We start from the raw sequence: 21985 nt of genomic DNA, 5'->3' as shown, positions 1-21985 counted from the left end.
ATCTCGTGCATCGGAACCCATGGAAGGTATGGTTTCCATCCGAGAAGTCCAGTCTGCGGATTCCAATGTTCCAGATATCAAGGCGCCTGGTAAAAACATTTTCGCGTCTTTTTTTCGTATGTAAACTAATCGACTCAAGGAATAAAAAAGATGAACTCGCCTAGATAGTTATTGCCTCATCGAATGTCAAATGCGTTAAATTTATTTTAATTAGAACATCAAATATATATTAATGTCATGAGCAGCGAAGATACATGAGTTTTGTCAAATTTTCACTTAGAATTTTCTGATATTGGTATGTCCTTTTCTTTTCGCAATTTTAAATGTGAGTGGATCGGTTGCATACGTCAATCAATTGGCTCATGTTTCAACTCTCCTAAGCTCTAGAAAGGTGCCAAATATTTATTGAACGCCAAATCATTGAGTCTCCCTTTTATGTACATTACATTTATTTATTTTATCTATTATTAATTAAAATTAAACTCACTAAATTAATTATTTAAGATATTTCAATCCAAAAATTGATAGTTTCTATTTTAATTTTAAAAAAATTATTTTCTTAGTCACATTTCATTTGCTAACTAATTACATCATGTATTACATAAATCGAGACGATGATAATTTATTCGAATTCAAGATCTAACTTGGGATCGACCCAAGATCCAGGTTTTCGTTAAGATTTTACCAAAAAATCATCACATTAAATAACTATAGTAATCAGTTTCTAAGTTTGTTAGATTTTAACAAATTGGATTTGACATCATCGGTTTCAGCATTGTAGGGTGTGGGCATTAATTTAAAACAATGTATTCAATTGTTGACTTCCTTACGTTAATTCAGCTGTAAACTTCTCTTTACGTTATTTCTTTGCTATCCCTTGACGACTATTGTCTAAAACGATGAATTAAAGTAAATAAATATAATAATAATAATAATAATAATAATAATAATAATAATAATAATAATAATAATGAAATATGCACGCTTGTCTATTTTTCTCGTGTATATAAATTAGCTAACAAGACACGCGCATTGCGTGTATAATGAATATCTAAGAGAAAATCGACGTGAAGTTTGTTTTGAGAAGAGAACGATAAATGTTGTGAAGATAACGGTTGATAAGGACTTTTAGGAAATTAAAAATATGGTAAAAACTTGTATGAGAATCGTATTTTGTGAGACATGATTTTTATTTGGGTCATCCATGAAAAAATATTGCTTTTTATGTTGAGTAGGTCTCATGTGAGACCGTCTCACGGATCTTAATCCGTGAGACGGGTCAACCCTACCCATATTCACAATAAAAAGTAATACTTATTCATGGATGACTCAAATAAGAGATCCGTCTCACAAATATGACCCGTGAGACCGTCTCACACAAGTTTTTGCCTTTTATGTTAAGGTATAGTTTGATACATATGATAAGATAAGCATGTGATATATAATATAAGGATAAGTTAAGGATAAATAAGATGTAAGATATTATATTTAATGTTTGGTATGATTTTAATAAGAGTGATTAAATTTATATAATAGATTATAATGATAAAATTAACCTTATCATAATAAATTTTATAATTTCAAAGTTGTTGTTTGAGTTCATATTTTTTATTTGTTCATACGCCGATAGTGCTTGCATGATTTATTTATTTTTACCTAATTTTATATATTATATAATATGATAATTGAGCATTTGATTTTGTGAGTCAAGTCAAATATCAATTTTTAATGTTAATCGAATGATACTAATAATTTTATTAAGATTTATAAAAATTATTTATATAATTATCTCGAATTCATTTATATAGTTATCATATTATATAATTTATAAAAATAAATAAAAATATTTATTTGATTTTAATTTCTACCTACTAGCATAGATTTATAAAAATCATTTATAAATTGAGGGTAATTAAGTCATTTGTAGTGTATTTTGCAATAAAAATTATCACACCAAAGAAGGAATATTAAAAATTATTATCAAGGGCTTTTATCATGACTTTTTAAAAATGACCAACTGGATAAGATATATTATCAATCACTCACTTATTTATGTTAAGAGTATACTTTTTATTGTTGAATATCTGTAAGGTTGATCTGTCTCAAGATTTCGTGAGACCGTCTCACAAGAGACATATTCTGAAAATATATATCGAGTTAGTATGTGGTGCTCAACTATTATAAAAATATGTATGTTTATAGCCATTCGTGACTAGTAAGCTTATGTATGTTGTTTCTAAATTTATTTTCAAGGATTGCGTTTATTGTAAATAAGCTTGTGTATATTATTTATAAATTTATAATAAGGAATATGTGTGATCGTTATATAAGTAAAAAATTATGAAATAATTTAGGGGAGACGTTTGCATATGTAACCACTCCAAAAATAATATGGAGTGGTTATACACCAATACGTATGCATATCTATACGCACACATCTTGTTAATATATATATATATATATATATATATATATATATATATATATATATATATATATATATTTGTATTTATCGTTTTGGAATTGTAGTTTCTATTTGACTAATCCCTTTCCTCCATTGGAATTTGATCTTTCGAGATATTTTTCGAGTGTGATCATATTTAAAATCAAGATATGAAAAAAAGTATTCTCATTTAATTTATGAGTATGTTTCTTGTGAGACGGGTCAACTACACCGATATTCATAATAAAAAGTAATACTCTTAAGATAAAAAGTAATATTTTTTCATGGACGACTTAAATAAAATATCCGTCTCACAAAATACGATCCGTAAGACCCTTTCACACAAATTTTTGCCTTAATTTATATCTTATGTCATAATAAAGAATTAAAATTCAATATTTGTGTGTGTTTTTTTTAAATGAAAACTAACCAATATATTAAAAACCAACAGTTACATTAGCTCGTACACAAGGCTAATAACATGAGCACAAAAACTCTTATGAGATCGTCTCACGAATCTAATATGATTCGATTCATATATTTGTTATTTTTTTATATTAAAAGTATATTTTTTTTTTTGTAAATATGTACCGAATTAACCTGTCATATGAATATAAATCCGTGATAACGTCTCACATGGTTTTGAAATACAGTTATATCAAGACTAAAAAAGCAAATATGGAGTATTCATGCATATACTATTAAAAAAATAAACAAGATAGAGAACAAGAATATTAAATAAAAATCAATGGCTATGGAAAAAAGGAAGCAGGTCTTATCTTGGAAATTCCTAATGCAGCCAAAATCAATGTTCATTAAAGTAGTTTGTTGATCGATATCTCAAAATTAATTTTTTTTAGATGTAATTCTAAAGTGATTTTAAAACAATTAATTTTGAGCTACATATTTCTCGTGGGAATGGTTTATGTTATAACGAGTGTGTTTCTCATATTCTAATACTATTAAAATATGTGAGTTCTCACATTTTACGAAAGATGACATACAAATTTACGATCTAAAGATTAACATTTTATCATATCATAAAAAAAATCTCCGGATATAACATAGAATAACGTCTTCTTAAGTTGCACTTGGTCTAATCAAGAGATGATATTCCAAATCTATTCACAATAAATTTTAAAAAATTAACAAATAACTATATTTTCTACTCTACGTTAATCAAATTCTGGAAAAAAAATTAGTTGGTAGAAAGTGAAATGTATCTGGAGTGGTCCATTGACATTTAATCATAATTTATGATGGAATTAATAATCATTAATTATGAATCCGGCATCGTCAAAGTCTCATAATTTAGTTTTCCATGCAAAATTATATCTTAAAAATTCGGGTTTCACCTTCTTTCCTTAGTTTTTTATTTAACAAAATTTTTTAAATAAAATAATGTTTAATTTTGTCAAATTTACATATATTTTTTTAATGAGGAGTCTACTTCTATGCAATGTTTTCTTCTTTTTTGGGCGAAGGGGTCCATTTAGGTAGAGACATTAATTCGTGGGAGGTGGGCTGCTCTATTCAGATTTATTACATCACACAATAACATGTTGCTTGATTTATTATTATGGTTATAGTCTCTTATACTCACGAATATTTAAGGTCTGATTCCAACAAATATCATTAAGAGGATGTCCCAACGTAACCTCTCCGATGCTCAAGTCAGAGAATGATGATATAAATGGAGAGCAGCTAAGGGTGGTGTTGAAAAATAATATATTGAATGAATGAACTGAACACTCAAACCTAGGTATTTATAAGAGCGTATCTAGGCCCTTAACAGGCGTTCCACCAAATCTGATTTGGGCATAATCTTAGTGTGGAATTTTATTTTTTTACTGTTACTTGTTTTACGAGACTATCCAGTTTTTATTTTCTTTGGATAAGATATCATGTAAATAACTTATAAATTAATTAAAAATAAAGTATTTAAATTTCGAATTGGCTAATATCGTATAAATAGTATAGATGTTATTTGTCTATCAAATATATTAAAATTTGGATGATAAAGTTAAATAGATTTCATTTTTGCTAAAATGCTTTTAAATATTACATTCACTTAATTTAAAATAGAGAGTAAAATAAGTATATGGAATAATTAATAAATGTAACAATTGCATTTCCTCCACCACCTTGTCATTATTATTATTATAATTTTAAAAAATAATAATAAAATAATATAATAATCAACTATCTTGAAAAATCTGACCAGCTTTCAGGTCTGCAACGCAAGATTTGATATCAATGAGGTAATTAGAGGCAATATCTTAATTAAGGATGATATATTAATGCGGAATTCTGCAAATAAATCCAAGTTTGTTGACGCTAAAGACAACGGGACCAGTTGTAATCTTTTCAGTTAGCCTTTTATAAGTCTTACCAATCGGGCAGATGTCTGAAAATAACCAGCTTGTATGTATGTGTATGTATAGATTCAAGTGTGCATAGAAAGAGAAAAGAGACGCCCTTCATGGTTTGAAGTGGCTGTATCCCTAACTTCCAAGCACAAGTTTTGCGGTTTGGGTTTCTTGTTTGTATTTGAAGAAGCTCGAAAAGGGATCCGGAAAGGGGGGCGCTTTCTGTGGGTTTTTCGTTTGATTGTGTTTTTTTTTTTTTGCATCAAATTTTGAGATATTCAGATTTCATGGTTTTGGCTTTCGGGTTACGGTGATCTTTATTTACGAGAGAAAGGCGCATTTACTGTATATTCATGGAGCAAATCATTGAGAGGTCTTCAAATGTGCACAGGAATTTTAGAGCTCGAGCTCCTCTGGTGAGTCTCGCGTGCTTTGAGTTTTGAAAATTTGTTTGATTCTGAAGATGCCCGGATGAGATTTTTGGTAAATGTGATGTTATGTCGCGATATTTCTTGGTATTATGGACATAATTTGTTCTGGGTCTTTCTTTCTTCTTGAAATTTATGTTGTTTGGATTCTCGTTTTCCAAAATTTTATGTTATCTAGCCTAATTTTGGTTGAAGATACTGATTTTATAAATCTTTGACTTCTTGTGCATTTAGTTATTGTTTATAAATGTTGTCCTTTTTTTCCCCTCAATAGCTGTTCTTATCTAAATTTTATATGATGGATGAAAATAGCCTTGGATGCTTCTTCTTTGGTGTTGGTGTGATTTTTCTGACAATTTCATGGCTTGGAACCTGATGTACATCTCAACTTGGATCTGAATTCGTTAGGGAAGTGGGAACCTGACTAAAAATTTGACAATTATCTACCTTAATTTGATCTTGTAACTTAAAATTTGTTAGTGCTTGAATTCATCCTTGAATGAAGTTTACTGAGGCATTTTGCTTCTTTAAAATCAATTACAGTAGTTTAATCGGATGTGTTATTTGTCTTATGTTTGATCCTCATGTTGCTGTCTTCCCCACTTCATTTACAACTTTTTGAAGATGAAACGTATAAGTAAAGTTGGCCTACGAATTCCAATCACCATTGATAGGGATATTCAAACTGATCCGACTATGCTATAAATCTTTCTTATTCTCGACCGAAATTTATCCAGCTACGATCGAGGCTGAAGCATCAAGCACGTGACATACATCTCATCTTTAAATGCCTTTGGTTCCATTTTTTGGGTACATTATGTTTATAGTGAGGAGATTAAGCTTCCTCCTTAATTACTGTTGGGTGGTGACACGTCTCTGGCAAAATACATTGCTGAAGTACTTGATATTATGGATCTTGTTATCTGCCATTTAAACTTTCGAGTTCTGGGAGCTTTGGTTTACGAAATGCATAGCATTCGCTTGCTTTGATATCTATGATAAACTAATCTTGTTTCGAGGGAGGTGCAACTATCTCGAAAGGCAGTGCATAACTTGTTTCTAGTACTTTTGTGTACGGAATGGTGGGCTACTATTCTAGTGTAAATGATGTGATTCAAGTTAACGAACATCAGAGTTCCTATTAATTTCTTGTTCCTAGTACAGTACTATTATTGCCACTTGTGTCATCCTGACCAAGAAATGTTACAGGTTGACTCGGTAACATGTTATTGCAAAGTCGACTCAGGGTTGAAGACAGTTGTCGGGGCAGGAAAATTTGTCCCAGGAGCTAAACTTTGTATCCAACCTGATATTAATCATCGTGCACACAAGGCAAAAAACTCACGTAGGGAGAGGAGCAGGGTTCAACCACCACTTCTACCTGGACTCCCTGATGATCTTGCCATTGCTTGTCTGATCCGAGCCCCTCGCATTGAACATAACAAGCTCCGCCTAGTTTGCAAGAGATGGTACAAGCTGTTGGCTGGAAATTTCTTTTACTCTCTGAGGAAGAGTCTTGGTATGGCTGAAGAATGGGTGTACGTAGTTAAAAGAGATCGTGATGGGCGCATCTCATGGCATGCTTTTGACCCAACCTACCAATTGTGGCAGCCGCTTCCGCCTGTTCCCGTGGAGTACAATGCGGCAGTTGGATTTGGCTGTGCTGTACTTAGTGGCTGCCACCTATATCTTTTCGGAGGAAAAGATCCACTAAAGGGCTCGATGAGACGGGTCATTTTTTATAGTGCTCGAACAAATAAATGGCACAGGGCACCTGACATGCTTCGTAAAAGGCACTTCTTTGGTTCTTGTGTCATCAACAACTGTCTTTATGTTGCAGGAGGAGAATGTGACGGAATCCAGAGAACTCTACGTTCTGCTGAAGTATACGACCCAAACAGAAACAGGTGGAGTTTTATTGCTGATATGAGCACGGCAATGGTGCCGTTCATTGGGGTAGTTTATACCGGAAAATGGTTCTTAAAAGGTCTTGGAGCACATAGGGAAGTTTTAAGTGAAGCTTATACCCCAGAAACGAATTCTTGGAGCCCGATTAACGATGGGATGGTTGCTGGTTGGCGAAACCCGAGTATCTCTATGAACGGTAAGCTTTATGCTTTAGATTGTCGAGATGGGTGCAGGCTAAGAGTGTACGATGAAGGCACACATTCTTGGCACCGATTCATTGACAGCAAGCTTCATTTGGGCAATTCTCGTGCTCTTGAGGCTGCTGCTCTTGTTCCTCTAAACGGAAAGCTTTGTATAATTCGAAACAATATGAGCATTAGCATGGTTGATGTGTCGAATCCGGATAAACAGGTGGAGAGCAACCCTAACATTTGGGAGAATATAGTGAGTAAAGGTCATTTCCGAACTTTGTTCACGAATTTGTGGTCTAGTATTGCTGGGAGAAGTGGATTGAAGAGCCACATTGTGCACTGTCAGGTTCTTCAAGCATGATTGTAGTATATTTCTCCAGTTTCATCATCTAAAGATACAGTATGGTCATCAAAATTGGATACCTACAGTTTTTTTCACCCGAATTCTTGATTGAAAACGCACGAGTCGAGTGTGAATAATGGAGCATTTAAAGGCTCGTGACCAAACGAGTCACAAATCATGTCTGGTTCTGGTTCTAATGGGGTATCATGGGATCATATATTTTTTTACATGAGTACATTTTTGTTGTTTCAATCATTAGTCCGTTTATTGTTTTTCCGGGGTATTAGAATCATGATATTGGAGATCCTATCTTGTATAAGTGGTGTAGAAAATTGAGACAACATTAGACAAAATGTTATTCAAATACTTGATTCTTGCTTCACCTGCTCTTCTTGTACACATTATCAGAACTTGATGTTTATTTAGATGGAATCATGAAATGCATGGCAATTATCTTGCCAGCCACAGACTAATTCATTTATTCAAGCATAAGATGTTTCTCCACCTCTCTGTTACATGATCAAAACCTTAAGCTAAAGTACATATAGTTACAGGTACATTGGCACTCGTACAACTAGCAGTCAAGCTTGAAGACATTGTTCACACGTGGTAGCGGTTTGTTCAGATTCTTCACAGCTTCACCAGCTATAAAATGTTGCCAACACTACTCAGCTAAAAGCATTGGTGCATAGTTTCTTGGAACTGGAAGCTGAGATTATCAAACGAACACCAAATGTTATTTTGCAAGATGAGATACAATACAAGAACAGTCACCACGTGAATGAAAGTTCTTTCATAATTTCACTCAATCCATTTTGTAAATGCTACAAAACAAAGGCATGAGATCCTATATCCCCACACACAAAATACACCACAACAAAGAGATGTAAAACTATCGATGTTCCTCGTCATGACTAAGTTGATTTCCTTAATACTGAAACTTGGACCAAACTCAATCTCAAAAGCTAGCTCAAAGAGAGAGGATTATCCAAGTCCATATATACAAGTCCTAGAAATTTTATCCAACCGATGTGGACAACTAGTACACCCTGCTCACGTCCACGAATGAACATCTAATGACTCAAATATGGATAGAACGAGTGAGTCAACTATGGACAGTCTCGTACAAAATGGTGAAATATGAGCTCCGATATCATGTTATGACTAAAACTTAAACCTAACTCATCCCAAAAACTAGCTCAAGAAGAGAAGATTTTCCAAAACCATATATACAGGACCCAAATTTTTTATTAAGACAACTAATAATTACAACAATCAGATTACACAAAAACATATGCCGCGTTTCCTCAACCATAAACATCTACAACTCACTCGCTAGACACCCCAGAGAAACATCTAATCTCAACCTTGAACCAAAGGAGAGAAAATATGTTAGAAAATGAGCTAACTGTTAAAAGATTTCAATAAACAGTAACAGCTTACAGATTTTGATATTTTACCTGCTTTAAAGATAAGGCCTTATCTTTGCAAGTACGCACAGTTAAGAACTGATCCAAATCAAGCTTCTTGTTAATGATTCCGACACTGAAATAAATACTATGAGAAGGAGGCAAGTCAACCTTGATCTCATCAACATTGAACCAGAAAAATAATCTTTGCACTTCAATACCCTTCAAATCAGTGATCGACCCGATACTCAACTTCCCGGTAATCTTCTTCTCATAATAAACCGTGTATTCGAACTTTATGTAGCAGGATTTCTTTAAATTCACCTCAAAATTTCCATCTTGATCGAGCGTGTAGTTGGTGACAGAATCAGGCAAGAGGCCACTGGGGAGACCGTATTTTGGGAGGAGTTCATACACCGTTGGATCGGAATTTGATGCAGAGGTGAAAGATGGAGAACGGAAGATCAGGAGATGGAAAATGTAGGAGAAGATGATGAATTTTGGGACTTTGGACTCCATTGATTTTTCTTGATGTGTGTGTGCCGTCACTTGTCGGTTTAAAGAAAAGGCCAAAGCGTAGGGTAATTAATCTAGATATTTATATATTTTATTTATAACTTATTACTTAATTTAGTGGTATTTAATATAAAATTTTAAAAATTTAGGAGATATTCAAATTTAATTTATGAAGATATTCAAAATATAAATAATAATTCTATGTAATTCTGTTAAGTATAATAATTAAAGTTTAATATGCAACTATAAAATATAAAAAATATTCACCTTCATTTATATTAGAAATAATATCAATACAAATACTAAGTAATTCATTCTTTTCTTCTTCGTATGTTTTACTTTTTCTTTGGATTTTTAAAAACATATAAATTTTTTTATTTCATAATTTAAAATCAAAATTATTATTTTATTTTCCGAGTTATAGACACAAAAGTTGGTGAAATTTTAAATTATATATTTTTTTAATCTTAATAAAATTTATCACACTACATAAATATAAATTTATAATATTTTATTGACTTAAAAATTGAAAATAATAATAATATTATTAAATAGGTAAAATTTAGTTTTTTATTAACTATAATATAACATATAATATTTAATTATTTTCTATAATTTTAGTTAATACACGTGTTAATTTTGATCTTAACTCAAAATTATAATTTTGATCGTAACATAAAATTCAAGCATATGATAGTGAATAAAATTTTTTATCAGCTTGAATATATATCAAATGTGTGTGGGATTGATTTTTGCATTAATATACTTTTAAATTTTAAGAACACGATGTATACTGATAATTATAATGAATTAAATATATTAAAATTTTATAAATTACATTAATTTCAAATATTGTAATATAATTATTTTTTATTTTCAGATATTAATAATTGTCTTGTTTATTGATAAAAAATTTTATATATATTTTTCCATACAGAAATTTACTTAAAATGAAAAAAAATATATATTTCAAATTTGATTATTTATTAATATTGAAATTTGTTTTTATGTATTTTTAAAAAATATTAATTAATTAAATAAACATGTTGAATTTTCATGAATAATTGAAATTTAATTACAATAAATTTAATACTCATTTATTTAATATTGATTTATTTATCGTATTTAACACAAAACACATTTCGAAGATAAATATTTTATAATAATTTTTAAACAAAATTTAATGCAACAATACATTACCTATAGAGGTCTAGTGTGAGCGAATATAACTTCGGTGTCGTCGTTTGTAAAATCGTCGAAACAGTTTAGCATCGAGTGAACTCGTCGGCAGATGTAGAAGACCTATCAAGAAAATCATACACATAAATCCAAACATGAGATAGATTTCAACAGAGCACAGAATTCAGTTTGTAGATTCTAATCGCGTACACCACATACCCGGAAACTTGGAAAGACTAACGGGCGAGAACTTGACAAAGTTTGGGCAAAGCGAGGGTAGGTGTGGCATTAATATTGAGGCCAAGACATGGATCATTCCTATCTTTAACCATTGAGCAGATGCATCGCAGGTTATTGTGTACAACTTGGCCGAGACCAATGCAGCAGTCCCCTGTCGAAGGAACTTTGGCTTCACCACTCACAGAGGGAAGGCACTTAGCAAGTCATTTGCGCATTCTTCTTTGTCTTTCTACGTATCGCTTGCCGCGAGTCTGAGATACAACACCGGCAATATCAATATGTGTACTACCGTTATTTCTTTTAGATTACATTTGGATTCATGGATTTCGATGTATTTTTTTAGTATTAGAGAAGTTAGACAATGAATTTCAAATTCATTCATTACATGTTTATATATTGTTTCATGTTAATGAATTTCAAGTTCACCAAACAACGCAAACATTTGAAACATGATCTACTTTCTGTAACTAATATATAAATAAGTAAAATATGAATTAAAATTGCATCTACTATTTCATTATTAATAATAAAACTATAATCGAAATCTAAGAATTTTAAAATCATCTCTTCAAATGTATTCTCAAGTTGCACTTAGAGGGAAGAATTTGATTTAATTAGGGATTTTGAAGATGTATTTGAAATTATATCTATTTTAGATGTATCTCAAATTCATTATAATTGTCATTGTATCTACATAAAATTATCATTTGATAATTTCATATCTACCCAACATAAATTAAACTATATTTTAATCCAAACACAACCTTACAATGCATTTGAATCGATGAATTTAAAATACATAAATATAAATTCTTCGTCCAAATGTATTGAATTCAAGTTAAATAAAATCTACCCTTTATTAAACTATGAATTTTTAGTAACAATAACGATACATTTTAAATAATCATCAATTTATATAGATTTAAAACAATTATTCAAATTATTTCTCATATCAAATCAATCATTTTTTAAATTATAATACACGCGAGGACGGAAGATTGAACCTGAGAAGAAGAGCTAATTAATCTGACGGGTGAAATCATTGGGCTATAAGCCTGGTCTTAATTCAATCATTTTAGTTCCCAACATCATCAAAAATCTCAACTGTGTTTTGACTTTTAATATATACATATATATGTATGTATATGTATATGTACAAATGAAAGTTCTAATCATCAGGACATATAAATTAGACAAATACTTTTCTAATAGCTCTTAAAAATTGCAAATTTGCAATTCACCCCCTGAACCATTTCAGACTAGGAAGGGAGAAACCTAAATTAAGCTCTCAAAAGAAGGAAGAACCGATTTCCCCAAACACGCGAAGGATCAGCTTAATAATTTACCCCGGAACCCTTCAGGTACTAATGTAGGTGTAGGCGTAGATAAAGATTTGATTCCTGCATATGGTTTTACGCTTATGATTGGTTAAATGATTTCTTTAGATTATAAAGCAACAAAGAAGTTGTTCTTTCTATAGTTTTATCTATTCTTACGGAATGTTGATTGCCAAGGAGGATGAAAGAAAATATTGGAGTTCAAATGACTGATGTATCAACTGTATTTCCATGAATGTTCTTTTCTCTGATAAAAATCGGATGCCGTTTGTTATTAAATATTTAGCAGTTTTTGTTTCGATGCTGTGAATCTTTATGTTTGAAGTTTTCTTTGTTTGAGGAGAACACAAAGAGAGACGGGTAATGTATTCTCGTTGAGACTTTGAAACTTGTGTTTTGTCTGGGAATTAGCTAAATTTGGAGTTTAGCCCTTGGTTTACATGTCTCGATGTCCCTGGCAGTAATCACTGATTATTGCAGGGAGTACTCCTAGACTTCAATTCCAAACCATTTGCTCCTGAAAGTAAAGTGATTGGTGGGAGCACCTCTGGGTAAGATGGGAATAGAGGTTGAGAATACATCTAGCCCTATCCAGACCGTTACTATGACTCAATCATCTGCATCAACTAGTGGGCCAAAGACATCCATGTTCACAAAAAAACCAGGATTTGTTATCCCAAAAAACAAGTTATCTGGCTCACTTGTTCCTTTATTTCGGGGCGCGAAAAAGGGGGACGGTGATACACAGAATGAGGAAGCTTCTAATCGGGTTGAGAGAAAAACCAAATGGGGCCCTGTTCTAACCCTGGATGCCACTGTTCGAAAAGGGAGAGCTTCGGCATATCAGGTATTTGGCTTTTTTCTTCTTTAGTATATGACAGTCAGTAGGTTTTTTTCCCCTGAGACTCGTGCTATTGTGTATATGTAGACATTTATACATGCAAATGTTTATTTTTTCCCATTTTCCAAGCCATAATATTATGTTATTGAAATCTTGCTTGAGTAGAAGAATTTAGTTCATAGGATTGGGCTGAAGGCACATTGCCCCACAATAGGGTAGAATTTAATTGCTTTCTAGAAAAATAAGTATCTATGTTCAAAATGGGTGAAATATGTCAGTATATTCTTTTGTAACAGCTTGGATTAACTTCACAAATAGGGTTTAAGTGATGCTATTTCTGCTTTTGTGGTGATACACATTTTGGACAGGCTCGAATCAATCAAATATCACAGCAGCTGACCTTAGGGTCGCTGGCAATGGATGACAACCAAGACCCATTATCTACCTCTGCATTCGAGAAGTTATCGTATCATCAGCTTAGTCAGGAGGTGACTTGACTTTTCAGAATGTTTTTTTTTTTGGTTCTCTGTATTTTCTTTATCATTCATAGACTTAACTTTGGGATACGGATGAATTATGATAGACATTGGAAATACTGGAAGTTGAAAAGCGAGAAATTATCGGTATGTTGAAAACAGAATCCAAATATGTCTGTACAACTTTTTTATTTTTCTTATGAAGTGACTCAGTTTGCTTATTCTATTCTATTTTCAGGTGAATTGCTAAAGTTAAATCCAAGTTACAAGGCTCCTCCTGATTACAAACCTCTGTTAAAAGAGGCGAATGTTCCAATTCCTGTGAGTAAATCTCTGCTTGGATTTGTTCTCCTTACCTGTGTATGGTATGTTATTATGATCACATTCAATCAGCACAAGCTGTATAAAAATGCTTGATTTATATATTTTTATGAATATTTTAATTAACAAAGATACTTCTTTCATAACAGATCATACGTGATATCTGCAATGAAAAACAGTTTGCGAGATATTAGTGTTATGCCAATGTGTGAACGTCGTTGCCACCTTCTTAAGAATTGTGAGAAAACCAGAAGTATGTGACAAGAATTTGCATGTGAAATGATGTTAAGGTAGGATAACTGGGAAGAATGAGAATGGGAAAACCAGAAATACTTTATAAGTTATAACAGAGTTGAATAAACGATTTTTTTTAATTGTGAAACAGGGCCAGAAAGTGGCAATGTGATGTTAAGATAATGATGTGTGCCTGCTGAAATACAGAAAAACATTACGCATGATTGTGGAACTGTGCTGCATGAAAGAAGGCTTGGTTAGTGCATGAAAGCAGAGATAAATAATTCATAAAAGAGCATTCCTATTGAATTGTGTTCATGTAAAAAAAATTGTCCCATCTGTGGTCACTTCAATTTGTTCAGACTAGATACATTTATCTGTGACTTACTTTTCTTGTATTATTGAAATGGGCTTGCCATCCTTGCATTTGGTTTATAAATGTTGTGACGGTTCGTTATGAGAGCTTACTTATATCTCTGCGCAGATCAAAGAACATCCTGGGTACAATTTTATTGCTTTGATATTTTGCCCTGCAAGTGATACTCAAAAGAGATTGGAAAAGGTATGTAATCTTTATTACTCTTTTGCACCATTATGGGAGGTCTATTTGTTGACTTTTTCCATTGCACTAACCAAAATATGCTGTCATAAGAAATGATATTTTCTGCTTTCTTGGCTTACAAATCAGGAAACAGGAGCTAAAATACGAGTTTATGGCACAAAAGTGGATAAGGGAGGGAAGGTAAAAGGCTCCAGCAATATATTCCATCCATTCATGTCTTAATCTTATCCGTATCATAACATCTTGCTCAATCCGGCTACTCATTTTTTCCCTGTATTATATAGTTTGAGGTTAGTGCTACCGATGCCAAAGAAACAGTCAGTTCTTATGAAGATCTGTATGTACATGTATCAGCTGACACATTTGAGAAAATTGATGCAGCTGTGGCTTTGATTGAATTGCTAATCACCCCGGTTTCGGTTAGTGCAAAGTACAGATTAAAATATTAAATCTACTTTGTACATTTGTTGTCATGCATCAACTTACCGCTGCTTTTTTTGTCAGGTGAACACATTGTCTGCTTCAACGACATTGACCTCAATAGCTGATGTCAGGGTGATTGCTGATCCAATTCAAAGCATGCCGAGCTCATTTAAGGCGCCTCCACTGGTAAATCAGGGAATGGCTCAGCCATCTACAGGACCTTTACCAACTCGGACTCAAAGTGACATGCCACAATATCCTCAGGCATGGTTTTCTGCAGGTCCAACTCAGATTCCATTTTTTCGACAGTCTGGATTAGTCCCCCCAATAAATTATTCTGCACCATTATTTGGTAATCCTGTCCAAGCAAATTCCACAAGCATGCCTTCGTTTTTTGGTCCTCCACCGGTTATACCTGCAAGCTTCAGTCTAGTTCCTCAAAATTCTTCCTTTGCTGCCTCCAGACCTCAACCACCCATTGCTTTACAGCCACCGCAAATACCAATGGCTCCATTACCTGTTCGTTCTCAAGGTAATATTGCTATGGCTTCCCAGAATATCGCCATGTCTGTTGCTCCTTGGATGAATATCCCTAACAACATGATATCACCTATACCTGCTCCAATCCAATCCGCTGGTGGAGCCCCTTTGGGCCATCCTATTGCTTCTTTATCTTATGGTTCTGCTCCACAACCCCAAAGGGGCTTCTCTCCGTTGCTTCCACCAATGGCATCTGAATCTGTATCTTCATCAATTGGACCAATGCAGCCTGCTATACCACCCGTAGCAATGCGTCCTCCATCCCCAAACATTATGTCTGGTTCAACACCTATTCCTTTCCCGGGAACATCTTCAGCATCATTTCTTCAACCTGGAATGAATAATTCTGTTCCTGCAGCAATTCCAAGACCTCAGCATGGCAGTTCTGCTGACTTCACGTTTCAGCCTCAACGCCCACAGAATACCTTCTCTCAGGTGTCTCTGCAAAGCAGTCAACCTGCAAACCATAATCTGGCACCCCCAATTCAGACAGGGCACACACCTTTGACGCCACCATCTCCTTTGGTCAGGCCATTGATGAATAATATGAATCCTTATCAGGTTCAGAGTTTCCCAAGAATTCAGGTCAGCCATCAGATGAATCAACCAAGACAACAGATTTTCACGGACTTAGTCAGAAGTCCAGCAGCCCCTCTTGTAACACCTAGAGGTCTGCCATTACTTGGTCACAACACCATTTCATCGGGTATATTCCAACATATGCAACCAAGAAACCTTGCTCCTCCTCACATCATTGGTAATTCTGCTGGTCCTTTTCCTCCCAGAGCAGCAAATCCGATAAATAGTATTCCGCAAAGTCATTCTCCAGCAGCAACCCCACACAGATTCCCTAGCCCACACCCACATTTTGGTAACGATCCTGGTAAGCCATTTTCTGGTGGCACACAGCTAACATATGATCCTTTCTCACCTACTTCTGCGTCTCTCAACCCTCAGATGAGTGGTAATGCAGCCAAGTTACATAACGAAATTGATCCAGAGTACGAGGACCTGATGGCCTCTGTGGGAGTAAAGTGATTTGTTTTGTTATCCATTGTTGCAAATTCTTTGGGGGCATCGGTTGTGGCTTCCGCCAAATGATTTCTTCAGTAAATTTGGATGTTCTCAGGCTCAATATTGGATTGTACCATACAAGAGCTGCGATATTATTGTTGGTCTCTTGTAATTGTTGATTTTATGTCATTGAGTCGCATTCTTAGCGAGGTGTATCTTCCCAGCCAATGCCAAATGGAGAGAAGACGAAATGATAATTCAAGTTCAGGAAACACAATTGGAAACTTGACGTCCAAAATAAGTTAAAAGTTCGTATTGTATGTTGTGTATTTGGTAGGTTCAATTTTGACAGACGATGAAAAAAGGAAAAGGAAAATGAAGAGGTACATGGTCTAGTTTTCGTGCATGTGGTAGCGACTGCAATAATTCCGATACAATTTTTAATATTATACGACTACTACATAAGTATGATCTCGTGTATGTCGATCACGGTAAAATTTTACAATGGCCGCACCGTCGTCAATTCATGCCTATTATTTAATTTCTATATATTTTTGGGAGTACTTGTTCAAGGGCATGACACAAATGTGAAATTCCCCTCAATTTGCGAAGTCATAGCTTCTTACGAAAAGCCTGAAGGAACTATGGAAGATATATATGCCCAAACGTGATACGATACATCTGCTACTTTAATTGAAACTCGAAATCCAGCGCAGCTATATGCAAGCTCGTAAAACACTATTACTCGCAAAAGGGAAAGCTCGGGCAGTCAAGATTCAAGCATGAAATATGAATTTGGCATTTAAAGTTAACACGCACAAAACAAAGTCTGTACTTATGTAGCTGCTATGTACAAATGATAGGGTTGATACAATGTACGAACTAGCCAAGATGTGATCAAACCGAAGGACCAGATCTGAGCACTCTTTCTAGTCTCTCAGCCTTCGCATAATCGTTTTCTGTGAGAGGGCCGGCAGGAAAAGCTGAGATTTCCACCACTAAGTGTGGAGTCGGGAGCTCATCAAACAAAGCTCGCACGTTGTTGCAACATACACTTTCCCCATGAGCGTTTTCCCGTCTGATTTGACATCCCTGGAGAAGAAAATATGACAACTGGAGGCAATGAACGGGGATTTCCAAACTGAAATCATTTTATAAAATGCAAGAAAAACACAAGTCGACAAAAATAACAGAATGTAGAAAAGGCTTCTTGCATTTTAGTGACTAAGAGCTCATTTGGATTGACAGGCTATTTAAAAAACATCTTTTCTGAAAAAAATTGAGAAGAAGTGCCTAGTTAGGCTTTTACTCACAAAAAGCAACTCCAAATTCAAAGCCAAAATATATGGCTTTTAGGACTTATTTTTTTTACTTATAGCCTAACCGATCTATAGTATATATACCTTGTGGGATGTGGCATCTCTAAACTGGTCATCATCTGACAGCAAAGATGCGATGGCTTTAAGCAGGCGTCTTCCTTCAGATTTAGAAGGTATTCTGTAATTGCGCCTAAGGGTACCCTTGGTCGTTGGATGCCATTTGCTCACTAATTTTCTCCTTTCAGCTGCCTCCTTTTCTGTATAGAGACTATATAATCAATTACTAATCTTTGGATATATCAATCTTAAAACATATGGAAAGTATTCCCATGTCCATGTAGCTCGAATAAGCTCAAATAAAAACGGACAGCTATCTGCTTATAAGAGCTGAATTTCAATCAGATGGAAGTCAACTTTTCCAATGACAAGAATATCATCATAAAGCAACCATAGTTTTGAAAACTCCTAAATCTCAAATTTTTCCTACCTACCAAAACAAAATTCAATGTTCAACTTTGTTTCAAATACTTCCACAGAAATCCAGAGGATATCCTGAAATTTTCCAAAAATTTACAGGAAAAAAACACAAGTCATAATATTACGTAACGATTATTAAATAGATTAATTATGTTGGACTTGCAGTGGCTCTTAAAAAATAATTGTAAAAAAAATTTTCCCATGATTTTTCAAAATCGAAATTTTATGATTCAAAATTCCATCAGAATTCAGAATGAAATATACATATCAAAACTTGAGAAGACATGAAATATGGAATACCATGACCAAATTTGCAAATTTTAGTCATTTAATTTTTTGGTAAAAAATTTCACGAAATTTTGAAAATCAGTAGGAAATGTTGCAGAAAAAACTGAAAGTTGATCTTTGTCTCAATAGTTTTGGAAACCCGAAACTTTGGTTAAAATTTAAAACAATGCTTGAAAGCAACAAAGTTAAACCTGTCATGGAAAATTATGAAACAGATAATACATATGATACATTTTTTCAGTGCCTCCAATTGAATTAACTCTAAAAGGTAATAAAACTTTGATCACTTTCTTTGTTTATTATTAATTTCTTTCGACTTTCAGTTTACTCCTTTTGGGTAGAAGAATGAATTTAATTATTTTCTGTTTCCCACAAACCATTTGCTTCGGTCATGTCACACCCAGAAAATTTCAGAATGGGTTGACAATGGATTAAGAAATCATATGATCTATAGCTTAAGCCCCAACACTGAAACTAGAAAAAGTTGGTGCTTGTGTAGGAACTAGGAAGCAAACCATGAAAACATTGAAGGCCAAAATTTCTCTCCGTGAGAAAACCAATGTTTTCATATAGTAGAACTGTAAAAGATCAGAAAATCACAGTCCGATAGCTATTTGAAAGCACAGTAAAAATGATCCGGCTTGAAATGACACTTTGCGCAGCCTAGTTTGACATGATGAAAGAAACATCGAAGTGACTGAGGAATCCTAGATGCTATATGGATCCACTAAGTAAATATGGGAATAGCCAAAGTTTCCAATATTCACCCACAAAGAATAGAAATTGACCTTTTAAGAAAAACATGCTTCAAAAAGCTGAATGAACATGATAAACTCTAAGAACTCTCCTGCTACCTACACACCCAATTCTTTCAGCAAGGTACCTGAAGCAGTGAACTTAAGCATTACTGAAACCAAATTCCATTAACACAAATACAGATGAAAAAAAAAGATCAGAATGCAGCCAAGCTTAGACATTGTCGCAGCGGTAAAATCACAAATTAATGACACCGAAGTCAGCCGATACACGAGCTTACAACTTGCTATCTATCCAGCAAAACTCTATTCCCCACATATAAAATTCAAAGGACAAGTAACAAGTAATTTTTTTTTTTTGTAAAAAAGATACACTAACCTGGTTTGCTTAACGCCTGAAACCAATCATAGAACCCAAAATCGTCAGCTCCACTTTCCATATCTACAAGAAACATAATATTAAATTTCCAGCTGACAAAAAAATAAAACATTCCTTCGGGAGAAGGATCTTTAGCACGTAAACAACTTCAATCTTTTATGTCTACCCATCCTTAAAAAGCTGGAAACAGATAGAGAACCTGAAATGAGTGGATTAGTGGGAGACCCAGCCAAACCAGCTTTCAAAAGAGCGTAGAAAATGCAAAGGCGGCCAACCCACAAAACCGGGGTCTCAAGCATAGTTGCACATGGTGTTATTGCTCTAAAATAACCAAAATGGAAACTGCTTCTTGATCTGTTTCCCACGTGAAACCATTTCCCTAGACGAGGAAGAAAGACGGTTTTCGGCAATGAAAAGCGTGGGTTTTGGGTGAGATTCTTGTCGGAGCTGCAGCAGTAGTGGCTTTGGCAGATGGTCGCCTGAAATGGTGATGTGAGAGAGGAGGCACCGGTGGAGATGGCGGTGGTTTGCAGAAGCATTTCGGCCAGTACAGAAGAAACAGGGATGTAGGAAAATCTTGGATGAAATTCTTGTTTTTCTGATTTCCAATCCCCAGTATACTTTGATCCCAACGATCAGCTTTCGGCATCAGCTGCGATACGACGTCGTCTTCAGATCTTTTTTTTTCCTTCTCAAGTAATAATCGTTTTAAACATACCTTAATCTAGTTCTCTCAACAAAACCACATAAATAACTCCATTCAAATAAAATTACGCGACTCGGATAAACTTTATATAAATATATAGCATAAAAAACACTTAATTTATTATTCTTATTAGATAAAAAATTTGTGAGACAGTCTCACATTTCGTATTTTGTAAGACAGATCTTTTATTTGGGTCATCCATGAAAAAATATTATTTTTTAGACAAAAACTTGTGTAAGACGGTCTCACGAGTCGTATTTTGTAAGACGGATCTTATTATTTGGGTCATCCATAAAAAAATATTATTTTTTATGCTAAGGTTATTATTTTTATTGTGAATATTGGTAGGGTTGACCCGTCTCACAGATAAAGTATTAGAAATTGAAGAACACTGGAAGCTAAGAAAACGAGAGGAGTGAAAAATCTATTTTATGAAAATGAATCCAATGTCTTACAATAACCGTCAACGATGTATCCTATTATATCAATACAAAAGTGCACACTTATGCTATAAGAAACACGTTTAACAAAAATAAGAGAAGAAACGTGTTTCACTTTATTTAATACGCCCCTCTCAAGATGGAGCATGGATGTTATGAATCCCCATCTTGGATAAGAGCATGCGGAAACGAGTTGGCAGCAAAGATTTGGTGAACAAATCAGCAAGTTGCAAGTGTGTCGAAAGATGCAAGATCTTGATGAGTCCACGGTGAAGTTTCTCTCGCACAATGTGGCAATCAATTTCAATATGCTTCGTTCTTTCATGAAAAATAGGATTGGATGCAATATGGATGGCCGATTGACTATCACAAAACAATACAGCAGGCTCATTGAAGGAGACTTGAAAATCCTTTAATAAAGACAACAACCAAATCACCTCACAAGTAGTATTGGCCATTGACCTGTATTCGGCTTCGGCAGATGATCGGGAAACAGTTTGTTGCTTCTTGGACTTCCATGAAACCAAAGATTCACCAAGGAGAACACAATAACCAGAAACGGAACGCCTAGTATCTTGACAAGCTGCCCAATCCGAATCAGAGAAGAAACTAAGCTTAAGTGGGGTTGACTTACCATAAAAAAGACCTTGACCAACCGTTCCTTTTACATACTTAAGCACTGAATAGACAGCCTGCAAGTGTGAGTGTCGAGGCTTGGATACAAACTGGCTTAGCTTGTTAACAGAATAAGCTAGGTCCGGCCTTGTGACAGTCAAATACAAGAGTTTCCTCATCAGCTTTCTGTAAACAGAAGGATCATCCAATAGGTCACCATCTTCATTATTAA

At 34.1% G+C, this 21985-nt stretch overlaps 4 protein-coding genes across 5 annotated transcripts; 2 read left to right on the top strand and 2 right to left on the bottom strand.

Moving 5' to 3' along the window:
* The first annotated feature begins 4695 nt into the window (after window positions 1-4695).
* On the top strand, window positions 4696-8064 carry LOC140810166 (F-box/kelch-repeat protein At1g55270-like). The gene is made up of 2 exons (XM_073168026.1): window positions 4696-5228; window positions 6450-8064. The coding sequence occupies exons 1-2, from the start codon at window positions 5166-5168 to the stop codon at window positions 7698-7700; spliced, it is 1314 nt and encodes a 437-aa protein (XP_073024127.1). The 5' UTR covers window positions 4696-5165; the 3' UTR covers window positions 7701-8064.
* Window positions 8065-8117: 53 nt separating this feature from the next.
* On the bottom strand, window positions 8118-9668 carry LOC140810168 (uncharacterized). Of its 2 annotated transcripts, XR_012113247.1 has the most exons (3): window positions 9143-9668; window positions 8953-9049; window positions 8461-8609 (listed from the first exon to the last, which is right to left on the bottom strand). XR_012113247.1 is itself a non-coding variant. In XM_073168030.1 (2 exons), the coding sequence occupies exons 1-2, from the start codon at window positions 9608-9610 to the stop codon at window positions 8347-8349; spliced, it is 513 nt and encodes a 170-aa protein (XP_073024131.1). In that variant the 5' UTR covers window positions 9611-9666; the 3' UTR covers window positions 8118-8346. The 2 variants fall into 2 exon arrangements, 1 of the variants encoding a protein (XP_073024131.1); XM_073168030.1 differs by lacking the exons at window positions 8461-8609; window positions 8953-9049 and adding an exon at window positions 8118-8391 and having other exon boundaries at window positions 9143-9666.
* Window positions 9669-12246: 2578 nt separating this feature from the next.
* LOC140810756 (uncharacterized) lies at window positions 12247-17101 on the top strand. Its single transcript, XM_073168637.1, has 9 exons — window positions 12247-12387; window positions 12844-13210; window positions 13573-13692; window positions 13788-13827; window positions 13919-14001; window positions 14720-14797; window positions 14924-14977; window positions 15082-15216; window positions 15302-17101. The coding sequence occupies exons 2-9, from the start codon at window positions 12920-12922 to the stop codon at window positions 16796-16798; spliced, it is 2298 nt and encodes a 765-aa protein (XP_073024738.1). The 5' UTR covers window positions 12247-12387; window positions 12844-12919; the 3' UTR covers window positions 16799-17101.
* A 379-nt stretch (window positions 17102-17480) lies between these two features.
* Window positions 17481-20690, bottom strand: LOC140810757 (uncharacterized). Its single transcript, XM_073168638.1, has 4 exons — window positions 20192-20690; window positions 19993-20055; window positions 18178-18350; window positions 17481-17866 (listed from the first exon to the last, which is right to left on the bottom strand). The coding sequence occupies exons 1-4, from the start codon at window positions 20529-20531 to the stop codon at window positions 17672-17674; spliced, it is 771 nt and encodes a 256-aa protein (XP_073024739.1). The 5' UTR covers window positions 20532-20690; the 3' UTR covers window positions 17481-17671.
* Between the last annotated feature and the right edge of the window lie 1295 nt (window positions 20691-21985).

This window comes from Primulina eburnea, chromosome 13 (assembly GCF_022965805.1).
Source record: "Primulina eburnea isolate SZY01 chromosome 13, ASM2296580v1, whole genome shotgun sequence".
Classification (NCBI taxonomy): domain Eukaryota; kingdom Viridiplantae; phylum Streptophyta; class Magnoliopsida; order Lamiales; family Gesneriaceae; genus Primulina; species Primulina eburnea.
This window is presented reverse-complemented; position numbering and strand designations above follow the sequence as displayed.